The sequence below is a fragment of the Coturnix japonica genome, chromosome Z (assembly GCF_001577835.2).
Source record: "Coturnix japonica isolate 7356 chromosome Z, Coturnix japonica 2.1, whole genome shotgun sequence".
Taxonomy (NCBI): domain Eukaryota; kingdom Metazoa; phylum Chordata; class Aves; order Galliformes; family Phasianidae; genus Coturnix; species Coturnix japonica.
In genome coordinates this window covers 36,453,271-36,471,972 of record NC_029547.1, presented here as the reverse complement: position 1 = coordinate 36,471,972, position 18,702 = coordinate 36,453,271, and the positions used below count along the sequence as shown (strand labels likewise).

The 18,702-nt window shown below is 42.8% G+C and overlaps 1 protein-coding gene across 8 annotated transcripts in view; it reads right to left on the bottom strand.

Annotated features, from left to right (window-relative positions):
- Positions 1–18,502, bottom strand: part of NTRK2 (neurotrophic receptor tyrosine kinase 2) — a 205,584-nt gene extending 187,082 nt beyond the window's left edge. For 2 of the 8 annotated variants that reach the window (XM_015849249.2, XM_032441164.1), the window contains exon 1: positions 17,709–18,502. In XM_015849249.2, the coding sequence (XP_015704735.1) occupies positions 17,709–17,917 (209 nt within the window). In that variant the 5' untranslated portion in view covers positions 17,918–18,502. The remainder of the gene's footprint in view (positions 1–17,708) is intronic. The other 6 variants (XM_015849251.2, XM_032441165.1, XM_032441166.1 and 3 more) reach the window with 6 other exon arrangements.
- Positions 18,503–18,702: the final 200 nt, after the last annotated feature.

Sequence of the window (18,702 nt, the reverse complement as noted above, 5' to 3'; positions counted from 1 at the left end):
CACTATGGGAAGCTACAGAATTCTGATATAACCTATAGAGTTGCATAGAGATATATTAGTGTATTACATTTTGCGGTAAACCTCAGCCCATGTAAAACAGCCCAGCTGTGCTGAAGTCAGAGGAGCCACCACAGTTTACATCAACCAAAGATCCAAACACACGGCCTATTAAAAATAAAAATAAAAAAATCAGTGTTGCTCTGCTAGGGAACAAACCAATGGGATGGCATTTGGGAGGAAGAAGCAATACAAATTCACAGTCTTTTCTATCTTTTGCTTGCTGTGTGAAGAGGGGGATATTCTTTACTCTGATTCTAGTCTCTTCATGGTGGATGTAGCAAATGACTTACAATTACAGTTTCTCACTAACTTGAAGAATCCCAAAAAACCCAAAACCACTGACTCTGCATAACTGCACTTCAAGTGAAGAATGAGAAGAAATTCTAACTCAGAAAAATAGTTGCTTTGCAATACATGTGTTAAAACAGCCTCTGTACCAAAAATGACAGCAAAACACATTTTACACTAGTAGAAAACCTTACAGAAAGAGTGGACAGATGTAAGTAGGGACTCCTAAGTTTCCTCACTTGTTTAACAAGACTGCTGTAAGTTAAGCTTACAGTTATTTCATAGCAGCAAGAACAAAGTCCAATGACTAGCTGCCCACTTTCGGGGGAAGTTGTTCTTCTGTTTTATTTAGAGGGAGGTTTGAAATAAAGCCTCTTCTCTTACTGAAGTCTATTTTTACCTTCTTCACAACTACTCTACCTTGATGCTACTTATCATCAAACATTAATACTCTAAAAGCTCTGTCTTGCAGTGGGTGGCGCTGAGAAATGTAATTTGCCTGCATGCCCTTAAGAACATCCACCCTGTTCTTAAACTGAAGGTTTTTAGTGTAGCAGAGAAGAAAAACATCCTGACTCACTGCTGGCTGAAGTCACACGAGAGTCTTGGAAGCTTCTCCTGCACACCACAGCAAAGTGCAGCACCGCCAAAACCTGGCTGGATAACACCCGATTGGATACCATAGAGTATTTCACAAATACCAGCTACTGCCTCTAAGCCAAACCCTCTGCTGTCTGCAATACTATTCACTTGATTATACCATAGCACTCTGTCTCTCCTTCAGTGAGTCATCAGTAAACAGTATTTGGTTTTAGACCTTTAATTTCATCTCCCCTTTGTAAACTACTGAATAATTATAATAAAGTTATTCAGAATTATAAACCTACTGACTGTATATTGCAACCTACAGTAGTGTGTTCATTGAATACTGCCACACACTTCACTCTTTCTGTAACATTCAGGAAAGGATATTTTGAAATCCCATTGTGAAAGAGTTAGCTCTTCCATATTGTTTTCAGTAGGGCAGGCTTTTCATTTCTGCTTCTTACATATATGAAAAACTTCATATTGCATCTCTTCAAAGTCAGCAGAGCCACAACTGAACTATGATAGCATGAAGAGAAACACATTCTGCACTTTAAATCAATTCAACTTCCTTTGTGCTTCAAGAGCTCATAAAACTATTTAACTTTCAAATGACTTTCAAAGACTTTCTTTTTTTAAATTGGAAATAAATAAATAAATAAATAATATAATATAATAAATAAATATACTAATTCAGCATACCAGCCTCAACAACAGATATGTAAGCATGTAACACTGTAATTCGGCTCCAGAAGTATTTCTATTGCCAGGAAGCTCCCTTTATGGGAAATACATTTTCTTATCACACTGAAAAATAAATCAACTATATGTTTAGTCCTAATTCATATAGATGGTTTAAAAAAAAAAAAAAATTAATAAACATTCTCTAGTGAAATGGAACATTTCTGAACTTTGAGAAAACTTCATACTCTGAGTTATTTTTTCATGTAGTATTTAGTGAGAAAGGCAGTACATTCCAGACACTGAGCTGCCAGTAGATGAATTACTATTTAATGACAGGTCATGCATGTCCCTAATCTACACTACTGTGAGAGTTGTATGTAATATCCACAATTAAACACTGCAAAGTTTCCTAGTGTTGTATTTTCTTACAAACTCAAATGTCAAAACAAGTTCATCAAAAGGCACAGTAAAACTTACAGAAATTTTCAGCACACCTGGGCTGATTTGTGGTTATGCATCAAAATCATGCAAAGTTTGTAAGCTTAACACAAAACTTGATGGAACTTGGCAGATTCAAATAAGTTTCATTTGTAGCCCCTCTGAAATCAAACTTAAAATAATGCTCAAGGGGTGTGAACTCACATAGTTTGAAAATGAAGCACAGAGCTACACAGTGCTGCTTATAAGGAATGCCAGGTTTCAGGCAGATGTAGGGACCAATTATATAATCTCTACTCAAGCAAGAAATTTTTACATATAGGACCAAGCTCCCCCTAGGAGAGAAACTCTGACAGTGTACAATGAGTACAGATACCCACGAGCTGAAACTTCTCTACAGATAAATAGGCTCAATTTTATACCATTTTTTTTTATTCAGTTTCACTGTCCTCATCTGCTGTCATCAGTGCCAGATTTCATTAGGCAACTTTGATGGCTGGAAAAGCATGCCCTAACTCAGGGAAGAGGTGCAGTGTCCAGTTATTCCACCACAGACTTATTAAGAATTCAGTAATTTTACAAACAAGTGCTTGACTCCTTGTCTGTTGGGTGTCTTCTGTCAAATTCTGAGTAAATGCTGTGGAGACTGGTGGTCTGTTGGTTGTTTCTTTTTTTTAACTGTGAATCACCTACCTTGTATTTCATGAAAAGTGGAAAACCAACTGCAACTATCACAGGCTCTTTAAGTCATCCTTTAGGGTTATTTTTCCTCCCAATTAGAGCATTTAAATGTGAGTCACAGAAGACTACAGGAGGTAGCTCTTCAGATGTCAGCACTAGGACTAGACAGAATTAACTCCAGGATCTGTCTTTGCAGCCATGAGCGCATGCTTTTTTTGAGCAAATGTTTCAATACACACTTAGACAAGATGCTGTTCAGGACTATCTGGAGCACCCTGTATTCAAGGTCAGTGAATACAGTTAGCTTTAAGAATTCCCTGTTATTTACATATAGCTGTGCCAACTACCAGAGACAGCAGGACTTAGATATTCTGCTTCATGCCAAGCTACTGTGGTTATCCAGTCAGTAGAATCCAATTATTACCATGCAGCTGCCATTGGGAATTTCTCCTCTGACACTGACAATCCTGAAAATTTAGTGCCAACACAACAGCTTAAAACAGGAGAAAGCAGGAATACAGTGGAAATCCCAGTTTGGTTCTGGTACTGCAGGAGCAGATCCATAGTCTTGCTTATGACAACAACTTCCTGAGAAGTGGAAAGCCCACAGTTTGCCAGCCAGCCTTAGTTCACTCTTCACAGAATGCAAACATGAAGGCAAAAGTGAAAATAAATGAGTATGTCTGCAATGCAGAGTTTAAGGAAGCAGATACTATATTTAGAGGCAAAGAAAATGAAACATAATGCACCCTTGGGCTTACTTATATCTCTGGTTTGTCTTCAAGGTGTTTGTTCTGTTCTCTTCAAATAGCACACTACCAAATGAAGCTAACTCTCAAGACAGAGTCACAGAATCACAGAATTGTAGGGGTTGGAAGGGACCTCTAGAGATCATCGAGTCCAACCCTCCTGCCAAAGCAGGCTCCCTACACCATGTCACACAGGTAGGCGTCCAGGTGGGTCTTAAATATCTCCAGAGAAGGAGACTCCACCACCTCCCTGGGCAGCCTGTTTCAGTGTTCTTTCCCTCACGTAAAAGAAGTTCTTCGCACAATTCGTGTGGAACTCCTATGCTGTACTTTCATCCCATTACCCCTAGTCCTATCCCCACGCACTACTGAAAGAGGACCAGACTCACCACTATGGCTCCCACACCTCAGGTATTTTAAACCTGGATCAAGTCCCTCTCAGCCTTCTTTTCTCAAGGCTAAACAGACCCAGTTCCCTAAGTCTTCCTAATAGGAGAGATGCTCCAGGCCCTTCACCATCTTAGTTGGCCTCGCTGGACTCTTTCAAGTGATCCCTGTCTTTTTTGTACTGGGAGCACAAGGAACTGGTACACAATATTCCAGATGAGGCCTCACCATGCAGAGTAGAGGGGGAGGATCACCTCCTTCACCTGCTGGACACGCTCTTTTAATTCCCCCCAGTATGCCATTGGCTTTTTTGGCTACAAGGGCACACTGCTCGGCTCATGAATTAATCTGTCGTCCACCAGGACGCCCAGGTCCCCCTCTCTGCAGAGCTCCTCTCCAGCAGGTCTTCCCCCCCTGTACTGGTGCATGCAATTATTTCTACCTCAGGTGCAAGATTCTACACTTGCTTTTGTTAAACCTCATCCGGTTTCTTACTGCCCAGCTCTCCAGCCTGTCCAGGTCTTGCTGAATGGCAGCACAGCCTTCAGGCATGGTTGAGCCAATCCCCAACTTCGTGTCATCAGCAAACTTGCTGAGGGTGGTCACTATCCCCTCATCAAGGTCGCTGATGATGTTTAACAAGACCAGACCCAGTACAGACCCCAGGGGGACGCTGCTAGTTACACGCCTCCAGCCAGACACCACACCGGCAATGACAACCCTCTGCACTCTGCCAGTCAGCCAATTCTCAACCCACTTCACCGTCCACTCATCTATCCATACTTTCCTCAGCTTTTTATAAGGATGTCATGGGGGACAGTATCAAAAGCCTTACTGAAAATCAAGGTAGATTCATCTATACACCCTCCCCCTGTCCACCCAGCTAGTGACATCTTCATAAAAGGCCACCAGGTTGGTCGAGCACGACCTCCCTGTGGTGAACCCATGCTGGGTACTCCTGATAACCTCCTTATCACCCAGTTGTCTGGATAGGCATCCAGACAAAGCTGTTCCATAACCTTCCCTGGGAACAGATGACTGACGATGGCCTATAGTTACCTGGGTCATTCTTGCCCTTTTTGAAGACTGGAGTGACATTGGCCGTCCTCCAGTCTTCAGGCACCTCCCCAGTTCTCCAAGACCTCTGAAAGATTACAGAGAGTGGCTCAGCAACGACCTCCGCCAGCTCTCTCAGCAGCCGCGGATGCACCCCATCAGGTCCCATGGATTTATGGACCTTAATGTTTCCTAGGCACTCACGGACCACCTCTTCCCTGACTAAAGGGAAATCTCCCATTCCCTGGACTCTCTCATCAACCTCCAGGGTCCGGGATTCCTGAGGGAGAGCCCTTTCACTAAAGACAGAAGTGAAGAAGGTGTTCAGCGTTTCCACCTTCTCAGCATCCCCTGTTACCAGAGCGCCCCCCTCACTTAGTATGGGGCCCACATTCTCCCTAGCCTTCCTTTTGCTGTTAATGTATTTTAAAAAGCCTTTTTTATTATTCTTTATCTCCTTAGCTAGATTCAACTCCAGGTGGGCTTTGGCCTTTGTGGTCGCATCTCTGCAGTCCCTGACTACATTCTTATATTGTTCCCAAGTGGTCAGACCCTTTTTCCACATATCATGTACTTTCTTCTTTCCGCGGAGCTGGCACATGAGCTCCTTACTCATCCATGCAGGTCTCCTTGCACCTTTACCCGATTTCTCAGTCACAGGGACGCACCGATCCTGAGCTTGGAAGAAGAGCCGTTTAAACGCTAACCAGCTCTCACAGGCCCCCTTGCCTTCTAGCACCCTGGCCCATGGGATAGCCCCAAGGAGGTCCCAAAGTTGGCTCTCCTAAAGTCCAGAGTAGCAATCCTACTTTTTGTTTTGCTTCCTCCACTCAGGATCTCAAACTCCACCATCTCATGGTCACTACATCCCAAGCTGCCCCCAACTTTTACTTCCTTAACAAGTCCTTCCTTATTGGTGAGAATAAGGTCCAGCAACGCTCCACCCCGCGTCGGTTCCTCTACCACCTGCATCAGGAAGTTATCTTCAATGCACTGCAAGAATTGTCTGGACTGCGCATGCCTGGCCATGTTGGTCGTCCAGCAAATATCTGGATAATTGAAATCCCCTATAAGTAACAGTGCCTGGGAGCATGCCGCTACTTCCAGTTGCTTATGGAAGGCCTCATCAACCTCCTCCTCCTGATCAGGAGGCCTGTAGTACACACCCACAAGACACTTCATGCAGCTGCCCATATTTAAGATTCATGCCCTTGATATGTTTCATATCAGAACTGCACTCTCCAAAATGAATGCAGAGAGTACTTAACTATTTTCTCCATTAGGATCACCATTCAGAGTACCTGTCCTCCCTGCTGAGCTCCATGAAGTTCATACAGCTGAGATTTCACCAAGACATCAATTTTTGACATTTCTCCAGAGGTCAGTTGACAGCTATGCTCTAGCTTTTCTTTATCAAAGACATTTTGGAAATGCTGATATTCCTTAATATATTCAGAAAGAAGTATCAGCTGGACAGACAACAAACTATTAAATCAAAAAGGTATATCTTAATCACTGACTTTATACTTATCTAGAATATATATTCCACCAACTGTGCATGAAATTCTCTCTGCAGACTGTCAAGAAGAAACTTGCACTACTGTACCAGGTTCTTTATAACACATACACTAAAAATAACACATTACGTAAACACAAAAGTGTGGTGAATGTGGCTCTTTATTAGTTCTTCACAGTGAACACACAGAAGAGTAAACATATTTTTTTTATCTTTTTGTAATTCGGCTTGCTAGTATGAAATACCATCTTGAATGAATATACAAATACAAACAAACAAAAAATATGTGATTTTTTTTTCCCTACAAAATTGCCTATTGTACAGTCTTTTCAAAGGACAGTAACACAATTGCCCTTTTCTTCAGCACTTGTATACACTACCTCTGCAGCTGTTACTGGCCTGGATGCAAATGAGAATGGAAAAATATCAGTTCCGTAACAGAATTGCTTCTAACCATCTTTCAGATGTACCTTTTCATTTCTCTCAGTGAATCAAAACATTAAAGCATCTCAGCTGATGACAAAACCTCTGAATTCTTTTCTTCCAAGGCACGAAGCTCAGGCAGTGACTTTGTTGAACGGAAGTCTGAAGAGAGTTGCACAGGTAGATTAACACTTGTTCACATAAATCAGTCTGCTTCACAACAGTTCAAGTGATTTTCCTATTTTCAAGTTTTAAGCTGTTCAGCAGTGCATGAGTCTTTTTACAGAGGCTCCAAAAGTGATGCCTCATGCTTATTTTTATAGAAACTACAGCAGTTACAAAGAGCACAACAACACTGTTTAATAGAAAAAATTCTCAGCTACAAAATGCTATTTTTCAACATAGTCACCACCATTAGCTATGCACTGGTTTGCATGCTGTGCCCATAAATATCTGCTCAAGTGGAGATGACCCACCGTCACTGCCACCACTGTTAAAACAACACCTAGTGCCTAACTGTGTTCACACCCCCTGTTGGGTCACCATCAGTGTTCAACAAGCATCAATGAATGTCAACAGGAGCAATTCTTCCCACATGGAGAATTCAGTGACACACTTTTGCTTCATACATACTCCCACGTCAGATGCCATTCTGTCAGACTGCCCCTCTGCTTCCATCTGTCACATGGCAACAAGAGGTAAGGGAATACTCGTGGGAAGGTTCAGCCTCTACTGCCATGCCACCAACATCTGCCTCTAATGTTGTGGGCCAACATAATAAAATGAGAGGCATTTCTTTTGGAGCAGCCCTTGTAATCCAACATGAAACATTCCTTCTGAAATTCCCTCTGATGTCAGTCTGCCTCCTATATTTATTTCCACTAGCTGAAATCCATACTTCACATTATTTGGTTTTAAATTACCAGCTCTTGGAATGTCAAATACTCTGTTCATGATATTCTGATCAAGAATACCTGCTACACTTACCACTTCACCACTCACTGTGTGCAATACAACTTCCTGCCAAATATAGATCAAAAGGTAGTACTTTCAAATGAAGAAGTGAAACTACAAAATGTGAGGGCACCTATTAAGAAAATTTGTGTATATCCTCTTAATACATTAAATTTGCTACATAATTTGACTGCTGACATTTTAGATAATATTCCCTTTTACATAAGCTATCAAAAGTAGTCCTTCCTCTGTTTTTACTTAAGTCTTGAAAGTCTACACATGGTCATAATCTCTATCATTTTTCTCTGCAATTACTAAACAGAGAACCCAACTGGTAGACGTTTTTCCAGTCTTCAACTGATACCATCTGCTGCTGTGGTTCGCAATTCATTTCCTAGCCTCCTTTCCAGGACCTGTGAAACATCCTGGGCAGCCCTCAATACAGGTCTGTCTTCTGCAAGCTTTACACTGTCTTTTAATGGAAGATATACACAAATACATCTTCATATTATGTTAGCAAAATATTGCAGAATACTTCATGTTTGCTCCTCTAGGCCCTGAGCATGTTGCCACCTAATGTATGTCAGTACCAATCTTATTATTTATATTTAACCACAGCATTTTTTCAGAGAAGGTTTAAACAGCATTCATGCTTTGCTAAAGCCTTCCAGGGGGACTCTTTCTCTTCCCCATCTAGGCCCCCTCTTTCTCTTATCATGCTTATTTCTATTACTTTCTCTGTCCTGTATTTTCATTCATTTTAATTGGCCAATATTTTGAGTTTACAACTTCTTCCTAAAAATAGCACTTTCTCTTCACTTGAAGAATACTGTTCTTCACTTAATGCAAGTAGTTTCTTACTCACACTGCTTATATTAGCATAATGATATGTTTGTTACGATTTCTGAACATGTGTCAGGATCCACAGTATTTCTAATACTTGTGCTGATGCTGACTGCTATGTTACAGCCTCTTTTACCATAACTTTCTGTTTTTGTACTTGTCCAATTTGACTTTTGGGAAATCCTCCCATGCAAACCAGTGTTCTGTACCTTCTCTTCAGGTTTCTATTTGTATTTATGTTCATTCTGTTGCTTGACCTATATATATTGCCTTTTCTAAAGTGAGATCAATCTGATTTAACACTGCATTCATTCACTTTATTGTTATACTTTAGCAAAACCTACTCTTTTCTAAATGTCACTTTTCCATTTTGACATTATTTCTAGTCTTTGGCCAGCTTCTCTGCTGTTTTCCCTTCAAACTATACTCTTGCTCTTCATATACCTCTTTCACAAGGCAATGTTGAAAGACTGGTTGTCTACAGTTTTCCTCCAACTATTTTAATATTTCTGCAAACTCAGCTTCTTCTTATTCATTGCTACTTTCATAGCATCCTTCCTTTATCTTCACAGCTTTGTCCCTGCCACTGCTCAGGAGTAGATTAACATTATTCTCATCTGTCAGCAGTTTGTCCTTAAGGCTCTTGCATCCACATCACATTGCTGCACACACCTTTCAGCACTCTTGCATCCTACATACCCTTGCAGCACATCCCTTTCCCAGGATGGATGAAGTGTTCACCTGCAATTACATAAGCAGGTGTCAAGCAGATATTTTGTTATATCCCCAGCTTCTTAGGACTCTGAATCTTTCACTTCAGGCAACCCCTGTGAAGAAAAAAACTGCTTCAAGCTGAATTGTTCATTATAAGTCATAACAAGAGACAGAAGTATTCTACAGCAGACTAATTCTGTCCATATAACCAGACCAAGCCAACAGAAGGATTGAGTATCCTGTTTCCTTGAAGACAGAATGCCATGGAGGGCTGGGAGAAGTGTTCAAGGCAGGGAAGATCAATGCAATTGTTCTTCCACCTACTCTCACTTCCAGGACAAGTATTGTCTATTTCTGCAGCTCTGCCACCTAGGTCCACAGCCACCAAACAACACAGACTCTGGGCAACAAGGCAGCTGCTGCGCACACAGTGCAGTAGCTGCAGTGATTTCTAAAACAGGAGGAAAAACAAAAAACAAACAAACAAAACTAGAAAAAAGCCTGCAGAAATAGCATTCAGCTTTAATATTTCCTTCTGATTAGGTGCCTCAAAGTCACATGCAAACTTGTGCCAGTTCAAAATGTTTGTAAATATGTTTGAATCTAACTTGAAAAGTTAAATGTTTTGTGTACATGTGTAAGTATGTGTGTATACACTGTATTCAAAAGATATTTATTTACATTCCTTCCACTTTAAATTGTATTAGTAAAATACTTCATTGCATGCCTAAGCTTACTAGCTGGTCCCACTGAAGTCAACAGAACTGTTTCCAGCAGGAGAGTAGTGTGTTCACCAGGTGAGGACTGTTGTACACATAATATGTTCAAAAAACAGTTTTTTAAAAATTAGGAAGATCTGAGTCTGGAGGAGGAAACAGGAGATATATAAGCAATAGCCTGTTCACCTGCCTATGCAAAATAAAATTGAATTTTATCCTCCTGAGCTAGACCATCATCACCAAATAGGTTCTGTTGATTTTAATAATAAGATGGAAAGCCTGTCTGTGTGAGGTAGAAGGCCGCAGGCTGGGAAGAAGTGGTGGGTATAGCTGTCCACTATGGTCCAGAGCATTGGGATCGGTTCTTACCTCCTCCTAAGGGAAGTCTCTCAAAGGACACCGTATGTGTCCTAAAGCAACCTGAGAGAAGGCAGCTTCAGCCCTACCTGTTCAAGCTGCTTCCCTTTCAGCCGTAACCTATTGCTCTGTGGAGCAGGAACAGGACCCAGCCTTTCTATTGCACAAACAAGCACTGTGGTCATTTGGCTAATCAGTCTGTCCTTCTCTCTGGTTCAAATGCTCCAAATCAAGTAAGACAACTCAGACAGAAAGAACTGAGGCAAATCCACATCTGTTTGCCATACAGAACAGTAGTTACAATGCTGACATGCAAGACCCAGGTTCAGACCCACACTCTGCTTCAAGCTGTGCAGGCCCAGCATGCTCCATGGAAGAGGTTTGCTTGGGCCACACAGGCATCTCACTCCACAGCTTGATGCTGCTCGCTGAAGGAGTAGTTGTGCTTTTCCACTCACCTCTCTGAACCAAGTCCCCCAGGTTCTCCACAGAGAGTAGAGGCAGGGGACGCCTCCATCAGGTAATTCGCAGCAGGAATCTAATTTGGCCTCCTGAATCACTTCCTGGAAGAAGCGAGCTCTCCACTCCTGGCAGGAGAGCAGCCAGCTGCATTAAGAACTTTCACTGTAGTCTGCAAGGAGTCGACAGATTTTAAATGCTGAGGCCTGGGACATTCCCAGACATGCTGAGCAAGTCCAGCACGTGACACTCACAGCACATGCTGTGAAGTCTCTCAGTGCATGCCCGTCAGTCTGACATGCCCAGTGTGTGCACTTGATTTATCTGCATATGCTTGCTGTGCTGTCTGGCATTTAGAAAATCAGACAGTTGTTGCAAAAGAATGGGAAAAGTCGCGTCCTATACACACTTCATGTGGGATACAGCATCTGATTGTGCAACACGCACTGCACTGGATATCTGCTGAATATGGCCCTAATTATTTTTATATGTATGTTCAGAAATAAAAAAGTAAAAATAAGTCAACGAATCTATAACTGTGAGAATTCTTTTGGCTCAGATGTCAAACCATGAGGAAAAATGGTGAACTCACCCAGGCACTTGCTCCCACAGAAACCCAGGAATATTGCCCTTTCAGTGATTTTCCTTTTCTGCAATGGACTAACTTCAATTTGCATTATCCCTTTATTTAAACATCAGGTGGACATAGATAGTGGGCCATGTATTCTCTGTGGATCCCACACAAGCTTCTGTAGTGACTGTAGGTACCAATATTTTGCACATGAAAGTACAGTGTGGGTTTATTTCAATAAAGAATCGGTGAAAATTTGGAAAGTATCCTTCTAAAATATTCAGTCCCAACATCCTATTGTTTCAACATATGTAGCCTTCAGAGAGTAGGAAAATACTGGGAAGCCAAGAAAAGCCACAGAGAAACATACATCAAGTAAGGCAGTAACAAGCCCCTCTGCCATAAAGATAAAGCGGACAGGAAAACACCTGAAGCAAAGTCACTGCCATCCTTCCCTTATATCCTCTACTCTGCCTTGGTGGAATATCAGCTCTGTCAAGTTTTGCCATTGACCCTAACAAGGCCTCATCCAAGCATCAGCTTTCCCTTAAATAAAAGGCATCAAGTCCTTTGAGGACCTTGCTGGATTAGGATTGGTTCAGGTTGATTCAGGCCACATCACTTAGAGATTAAAATGCCTCCAAAATGCCACAGGCCTTGGGCTTGCTTGCTTTACTTTCTCTTAGCTCTGCTTTCTTGAAGCCTTGTCTGGGAACCAAAAAATACTGACCTGAAGTTTGATCTCAAGAATATATCATAACAGTGACTGCCTGAGCCAGAAACAGATAAATTGGTATGAAATACATTTAATAGTTCCAGCTGTAATTTCTGCTGATAATCAACATTCAATGCAGGTCATGTTCTTCCAATAGTATTTTTTAAAATTGCATATTCACAACAGAATTTCCACAACATGGCCTCTTTCCCATAAGCATATTATGGTTCTTCAATGTTAATAGAAGCTCTGTGAGAAACATCTCCATATACATATTTCAGCAGTGTTTAGGCTTGGTTTCCTTTATTTGGTTTCTGAAAATATAGGCTCACTATCAAAAGTTGAATTAAAGTTCATGCCCATTATATTTGATTTCAGTAGCACCTCTGTGCCTACAAACGTTTGTATAAAAAAATGTTAGTAAACACAGTGTGCAAAAGCAGATCAGTGCAGGCATTTGGTATTCAAACATCTATAAATTTATTTCTCCATTTGAAATGTACATAAATGTGAATTGATACAATCAGTACTACCCTTTTTAAAAGACAGCTTTCAAGGAGAGGCTTTTGAGATGTAACAAGCTAAATATACTTTTAACATCAATAAGTATTGAGAGGTTTCTAGGGTTTTTAGAGTTCCCTGCTCCATTTTTCATCATTTGTAACTCTTCATTACCTGCTACACAACATCCAGCTTAGGCAAGGAGAGTCTGCTAGCCACTGTCATCAACATGTTGTTAGACACTGCCGCAGTGAGAGATGATAAACAGGGAAGAGAGAGAAGTGCAATCGAGAAAGAGCAGATTTTTTTCCCCCTTACTTGACAATAAAATCCAAAATGTAGAAATAAGACTCTTGTTTAGTTAAAGTTTTTATTTTATCATTATTTGAGATCTAGAATATTGCTACGCCACTGTCCCCCTTTCACTCTCAGAATTAAAAAATAAAAATAAAAAAAAATGTTAAAAAATCAGAAAAAGCCATCCTAACCTAGCTGAGGCTGGATTGCCCAGAGCCCTCTGTTTTCCTGTTAGTAGGGAAGGAAATGCAACCTTCCTGAAAATAGCATATTCGAGAGTAAAGTCTTGAATCCAAACAAACAGCCTTCATTTTCATGTATAAATGTCAAATATCTCTTAAAACTCAAGTGACCAAAGTCACAGAACAAGAGGCAGTGTTTTGCCAGCCCACTCCTACACAAGGCTGAGCACCTTCTGATGGATGCTGCACCCACCCAGCTTGCCTCAGCCTGTTGGAGGGAGCCCCTGACAGCCCCCAGATACTCCATCGCTCCCTACCAACTGGAAGGACAAGGAATAAAAATGTCATAGAGAAGACGATCTGCAAGCAAAAATACCCAACATATACAAAACCCTTTATCTGCAATCTCAAATATTTTTAGAGTCTGGAAATTAAAAAATTGATTTTCATAATGCTTACTTTAAACTTACATCACTTAAACCTTTAAAGAAATATGGGGAAAAAAGCAACAAATTCCTAAAAAGAGCAATTATATTGCCATTGTCCAAAACCTCTTTAATAATTTGTAGCCCAATGCCTTATATTTTACTATTTAACTCCGAGCCACCAGAAAGACCTTTTCATTCCAGCCAAGCCACGTAACTCTGCAGAGCCAACAGCTCTTTTCAGGAAGAAAGGGCTAGGAGCTGAGAAACCTTGTAGATAACCATATATTATATTTAATCTACATCAGTCTAGAAATCTAAAATGAAAGAGACCCGAAATAGCAACATCAGTGAGCTTTAGATGAATTTCAATATGCCTTTTTTTTTTTAGCATAAGCTCACGTGACTTGTTAAATAATTTACTCTATAAATTACTTATCCTGTCTTATTTATTAACAATTCTAGAGTGCTTTATATAACTGCATCATTAATTTACTTTGTGGTTTTGAAACATACGCAATACACAATCACCTCTCTCTTTTACTAGGCAGGCGCTAAGAAGTCACCTACTATTTTGCTGGCAAGCAGTTCTTCGTGACATACACCAATTAATTTCAAATTCCATTTACCTGAATAATCATAAGTCAACATATTAATGACTTGATACCAGAAACTAGGCCAGGAATACACTAACAGCACTAGAAGTCTCTTTGAAATCAAGATCTATGACTGTCACACATGCTGACATATACTAACAATGAACATTTCTTAATGAGAAAGTATCAGACTGGTGCTTCCACAAAAAGTCTTGAACACTTTTGATGCTAGTAATTTACTACCCTATTAATATCCTTGCTCAAGTGATCTCAGTAAGGACTACTTACCTGCTGTAGTGCCTGGATTTAACAATGCTCATACACTTGTTTTGCTCTCACCACTCTTGTTCCTCAGCTCTTATCAAGAGCCTCAGTGACTGATATCAATTTTAATGTAGGGCCTCACTTTGGAGTTCCATTTATCTCCAGTAGTATCAGTACTACCAAACAATTATTATGATTGAGCTTCATTTTGATGAGCAGTTTTAGCACTGGCATATGCTTTCTAGATCAAGACCAGCATCCTAACCAACAGATCCGAAACTTTGCTAGAGGCAGAGCATTTTCAAACGCTTATTCCTCAGAATGAGAGAACTTGTAAAATAACAAGGAAAGGAAAGACTGAGAAAGATGACTAAGAAAAGCACCCGGCAGAAATACTCCTATGCCCTCCCACACTGAGCTGCAGCAGTTGGGCTTCACATGGCTGTTGCAGAAGTGCTCTAGAGGTCTTTTTGCTGACTTCTGTATGTTTGGATGCAGATCCAAGCAGAAATATAGTGACACTTGAACTGAGAGGAGTGGGTTCATTGGGCTTTAACCTGCCATTTGCGTATGAACTACTATAGAGACAAAGCTCCATGCACCGGCCAGTACAGGCACACAGGACCATGGGTTTGCTGTTCCTACCAGAAACACCCCATTTCCATCCCAGCTGTCAGGGCCAAGGGGACACCCTGCTGCCCTTCACATCCTTCCAGCTCAGCAGCCAGCCCTGTGCACCACCACAGAGCCACATGTCCACATGAACCATATGGTTCTTGCCAAACCCCAGAGTACATAGCCCAGATATGGGACTTTAGGCAGCCCCTGAGTCAGTGCATGCCTTGCCTAAGATTGCCAGATCCGCTCCAGCTGAGAGGAAGTCATAAGGCACAAATGGAGGATTGGTCTCAGCAGGCATGTGGGAAATACGTATGGATAAATTACTAGAAATTAAGTGCCTTATGCTCTTCTTGCTCTTATTCATAACAAAAGTAATTCCAGTGGAGATAAACAGAATTGTGCTCTTGTATCTACAGAGCACAAAAAAATTAAATCAGGCCTTGTGCTTCCTAAGTAAAATGTAATGCTTCCATTTCTTAGTTAGAATAAAGCAGGATATACAGTATTAAAAAGATGTCTTCATAACCTGCATCTACCATATAAGAACCATTTCCTCACATATTTATTGTTCACTAAATTCTCAAAAAGTGATGGCCATTGCAGACCAACTTTTATGTCTACAAAGTCATTAAAAGGTCTTCATGTTCTGTGTTCAAAGTACTCTAGAAAAGACCATCTTAAAATACATGCCACAGCATCTCCTGAGAAATCCATGAGTCAAAATTATTTTTAGATCACCAAACACAACAACATGCAATGTCACAGAATGATACAGTAAAAACTGAGCAGAACTGTAAAGACAGCAATGATGAAAAAAGCACAGGACAGAATAAAAGCAAGAAGTGCCAGTGCAACATGACTAGACATGTTTCAAGCTAGTTATGGTCAGAGTACATATTAATGTACACATTTATACACATGGGAAGCCATGGCCTTTTAAACAGAGTTTAAATTCTAGGGGGAAATTGCTGCATAACCTTCAAATTGGGAGTACAAAGTAATAAGCCTAGAAAAGCCTATGAAAATGAGCAGAGATGCCTACCTAGAAGCAATGTTTCTTAATGAAGCAATCCACTGAACATTAAGCAAATATCTGAAACAATAACTGCTGTAAGGACTTGGAAATACTGTTTCACTCTCATAGGTCTTAAAAATCTACTAAAGGTAGGCCACAGAGGAACAGCAAGGATGAAAACCCACATTTTCTTCCCTAAACACACTGGGAAGTGCAGCAAATGGACTGCCTCAAACTGCAGAAAGGTAGCCCAAAGGCTATAGGATTAATCTAATATCACTAATAACAGTGAATTTTTATGTTGTTTCTAAAGAAATCCAAGAAAGAGGAGAAGGAAGTAGAAATGAAACTGCGAGAAATCTGCACAGATTTGGGGGGAAATATTCCAGAAGCTTTTACAATAAAATTGTTATGTAAAAAAATCTGAAAACAGGGGCCTGGGAAGAAAGAGATGGAAAAAACAAATTTAGAAGGCTTTTCAACCCCAGGCCTTTCATCTGCATCTCTGTATCCAACATTTTTGCTCAGCAACAGTCCTTGCGCTTTTTCTCAGCTAAGGCATGCTGATGTCCCAGAGTGCCGGGATGTCAGAGGATGCAGGACTGAGCAGGAATTGCTATACAACCCCCTCACCAATTATCACCTGCAGGAATGGAAGGCATACACGGGCGAGAGAGAGAGAGAGAGAGAGAGAGAGAGAGAGAGAGACAGAAAGAAAGAAAGAAAGAAAGAAAGAAAGAAAGAAAGAAAGAAAGAAAGAAAGAAAGAAAGAAAGAAAGAAAGAAAGAAAGAAAGAAATGCAGAAAGAAAGAATGAAAGAAAGAAAGAAAAAAAGAAAGAAAGAAAGAAAGAAAGAAAGAAAGAAAGAAAGAAAGAAAGAAAGGAAGGAAGGAAGGAAGGAAGGAAGGAAGAAAGGAAGGAAGAAAGAAAGGAAGAAAGAAACTTTTTGCATCTTCTTCCCTATTAATGAGGGTTTCCTATTCCTCCATCACTCGCTAAGAGAACACTCGGCTTGCTCCCCTGCAAGCTCAGGACCAACTTACGGAGAAGGGCAAAGCGGGCTCGCACTCTTACGGCTATAGGAGGGAAGAGTTTGCGGCTTTCTCAGAATACGCCGCATCCCTTCCCTTTCTTTTTTATTTTTTCCCCCAACACAAAAAGGGTATAAAGTGAAGAGACCACTGAAGAGGGTGAAATCCCACTAAAGCTCACATAATTAAACTGAAGGCTCGAAAGTAAAATAAATCAATAACTTAAGACCTCGTCCGGGTCCGCCGCAGAGGTGCGCTTTGGGCTGCGCACACCCCGGGGGCAATCAGGGCCGGAGGCAGCACCGGGCACCCACCCCGCTCTGCGCTGCTCCGCGGCCGGCAGCGACTCCGCACCCACCTCCCGCCCCGCTCGCGGGGAACCGCACCGCGGCAATGGGGATTTATCATCCTACTGGGCTCGCACGAGTATCGCTGGGAAGCCGAGAGCAATTAAATCACAGCGGGCTTTCGGGCTCCCGGCCACCGCGGCTACCCGCGGAACAAGTGCATCTCCGCGCGGGGAAGTTGCCCTCCACCCGCCGCGCCCGGACTGGGGCCGAGGCCGGCCCGTACTCACATCTCGGTGACATTGTCATCCTCGGCGCTCCGCTGAGGCACGGGGAAGGAGGCGATGCCCGGCACTGGCTCCGAGCACGAGATCCGCCAGGAACTGCAGCGACAGGACGCGGGGCAGCCTAGCGCGCCCCGCCAGCAGCCCAGCACCAGGCAGCACAAGCCCCACAGCCGCGCAAGGCCGGGCCCCGGCCTCCGCCGCCAGGACACCATGCCGCCCGCTCACTCCAGCGCTACCCGACGGCCTCCTCCCGCTACTGCTGCCGCTGCCGCTGTTCGGGCGCACAGCCTTCTGCGCCGCGGGCCGGCACCCCGCGGCCGGGGATCACATGGGCTCGCCGCGCCGCAGCCGCAGCCGCCCCGCCGCGGTGCCCGCCCGGGGCTGCGGAGCGGCGATACTCGGGAGAGCGGGGCTCGGCGTGGCACCTGCCCCGGCACCGCGGGCGGGCAGCGGCGCCTCCTGCCCCCGCGGCGCCTCCAGATGATGCTGCAAAACGCTCCGAGCGGAGTGGCGGAGGCAGGTGGAGGAGGCTGCGCTCCTACCTGCGGGGGCTGGGGTGCCGCTGCCCGCGAGAGAGAGAGGCGGGATGCGAGCGGGGAGGGAGGGAGCAGCCCGCGGCGGCGGCGAGGCTCGGGGTGCCGAGCTCTCCGCTTCACGCACCGTCTCCTCCTCCCTTCAGCTGATAATAAAGCAGCCCTAGCTCCTGCTCCAGCCCAAGCCGGGGAGCTGCCGGCAAAGTGACGTGGAGCTGACGCAAAGAGGGGCAGAAACTCCACAAAATGAGCCTGAAATAAAAAAATAAAAAAATTAAAAAAAAAGAACAAAAGCAACTAGGGAGAGAGGAGGAAGAAGGGAAGGTGCCGAAGAGAGAGAGATACCCATAAGCAGTCTGCGCCGAAGCCTTCTCTCACACGCGTGCACACTCTCGCTCACAGACACACATACTCACATGCACACTCACACACCCCTGGGGGATGGGGAACTGCCCCGCCGCAGG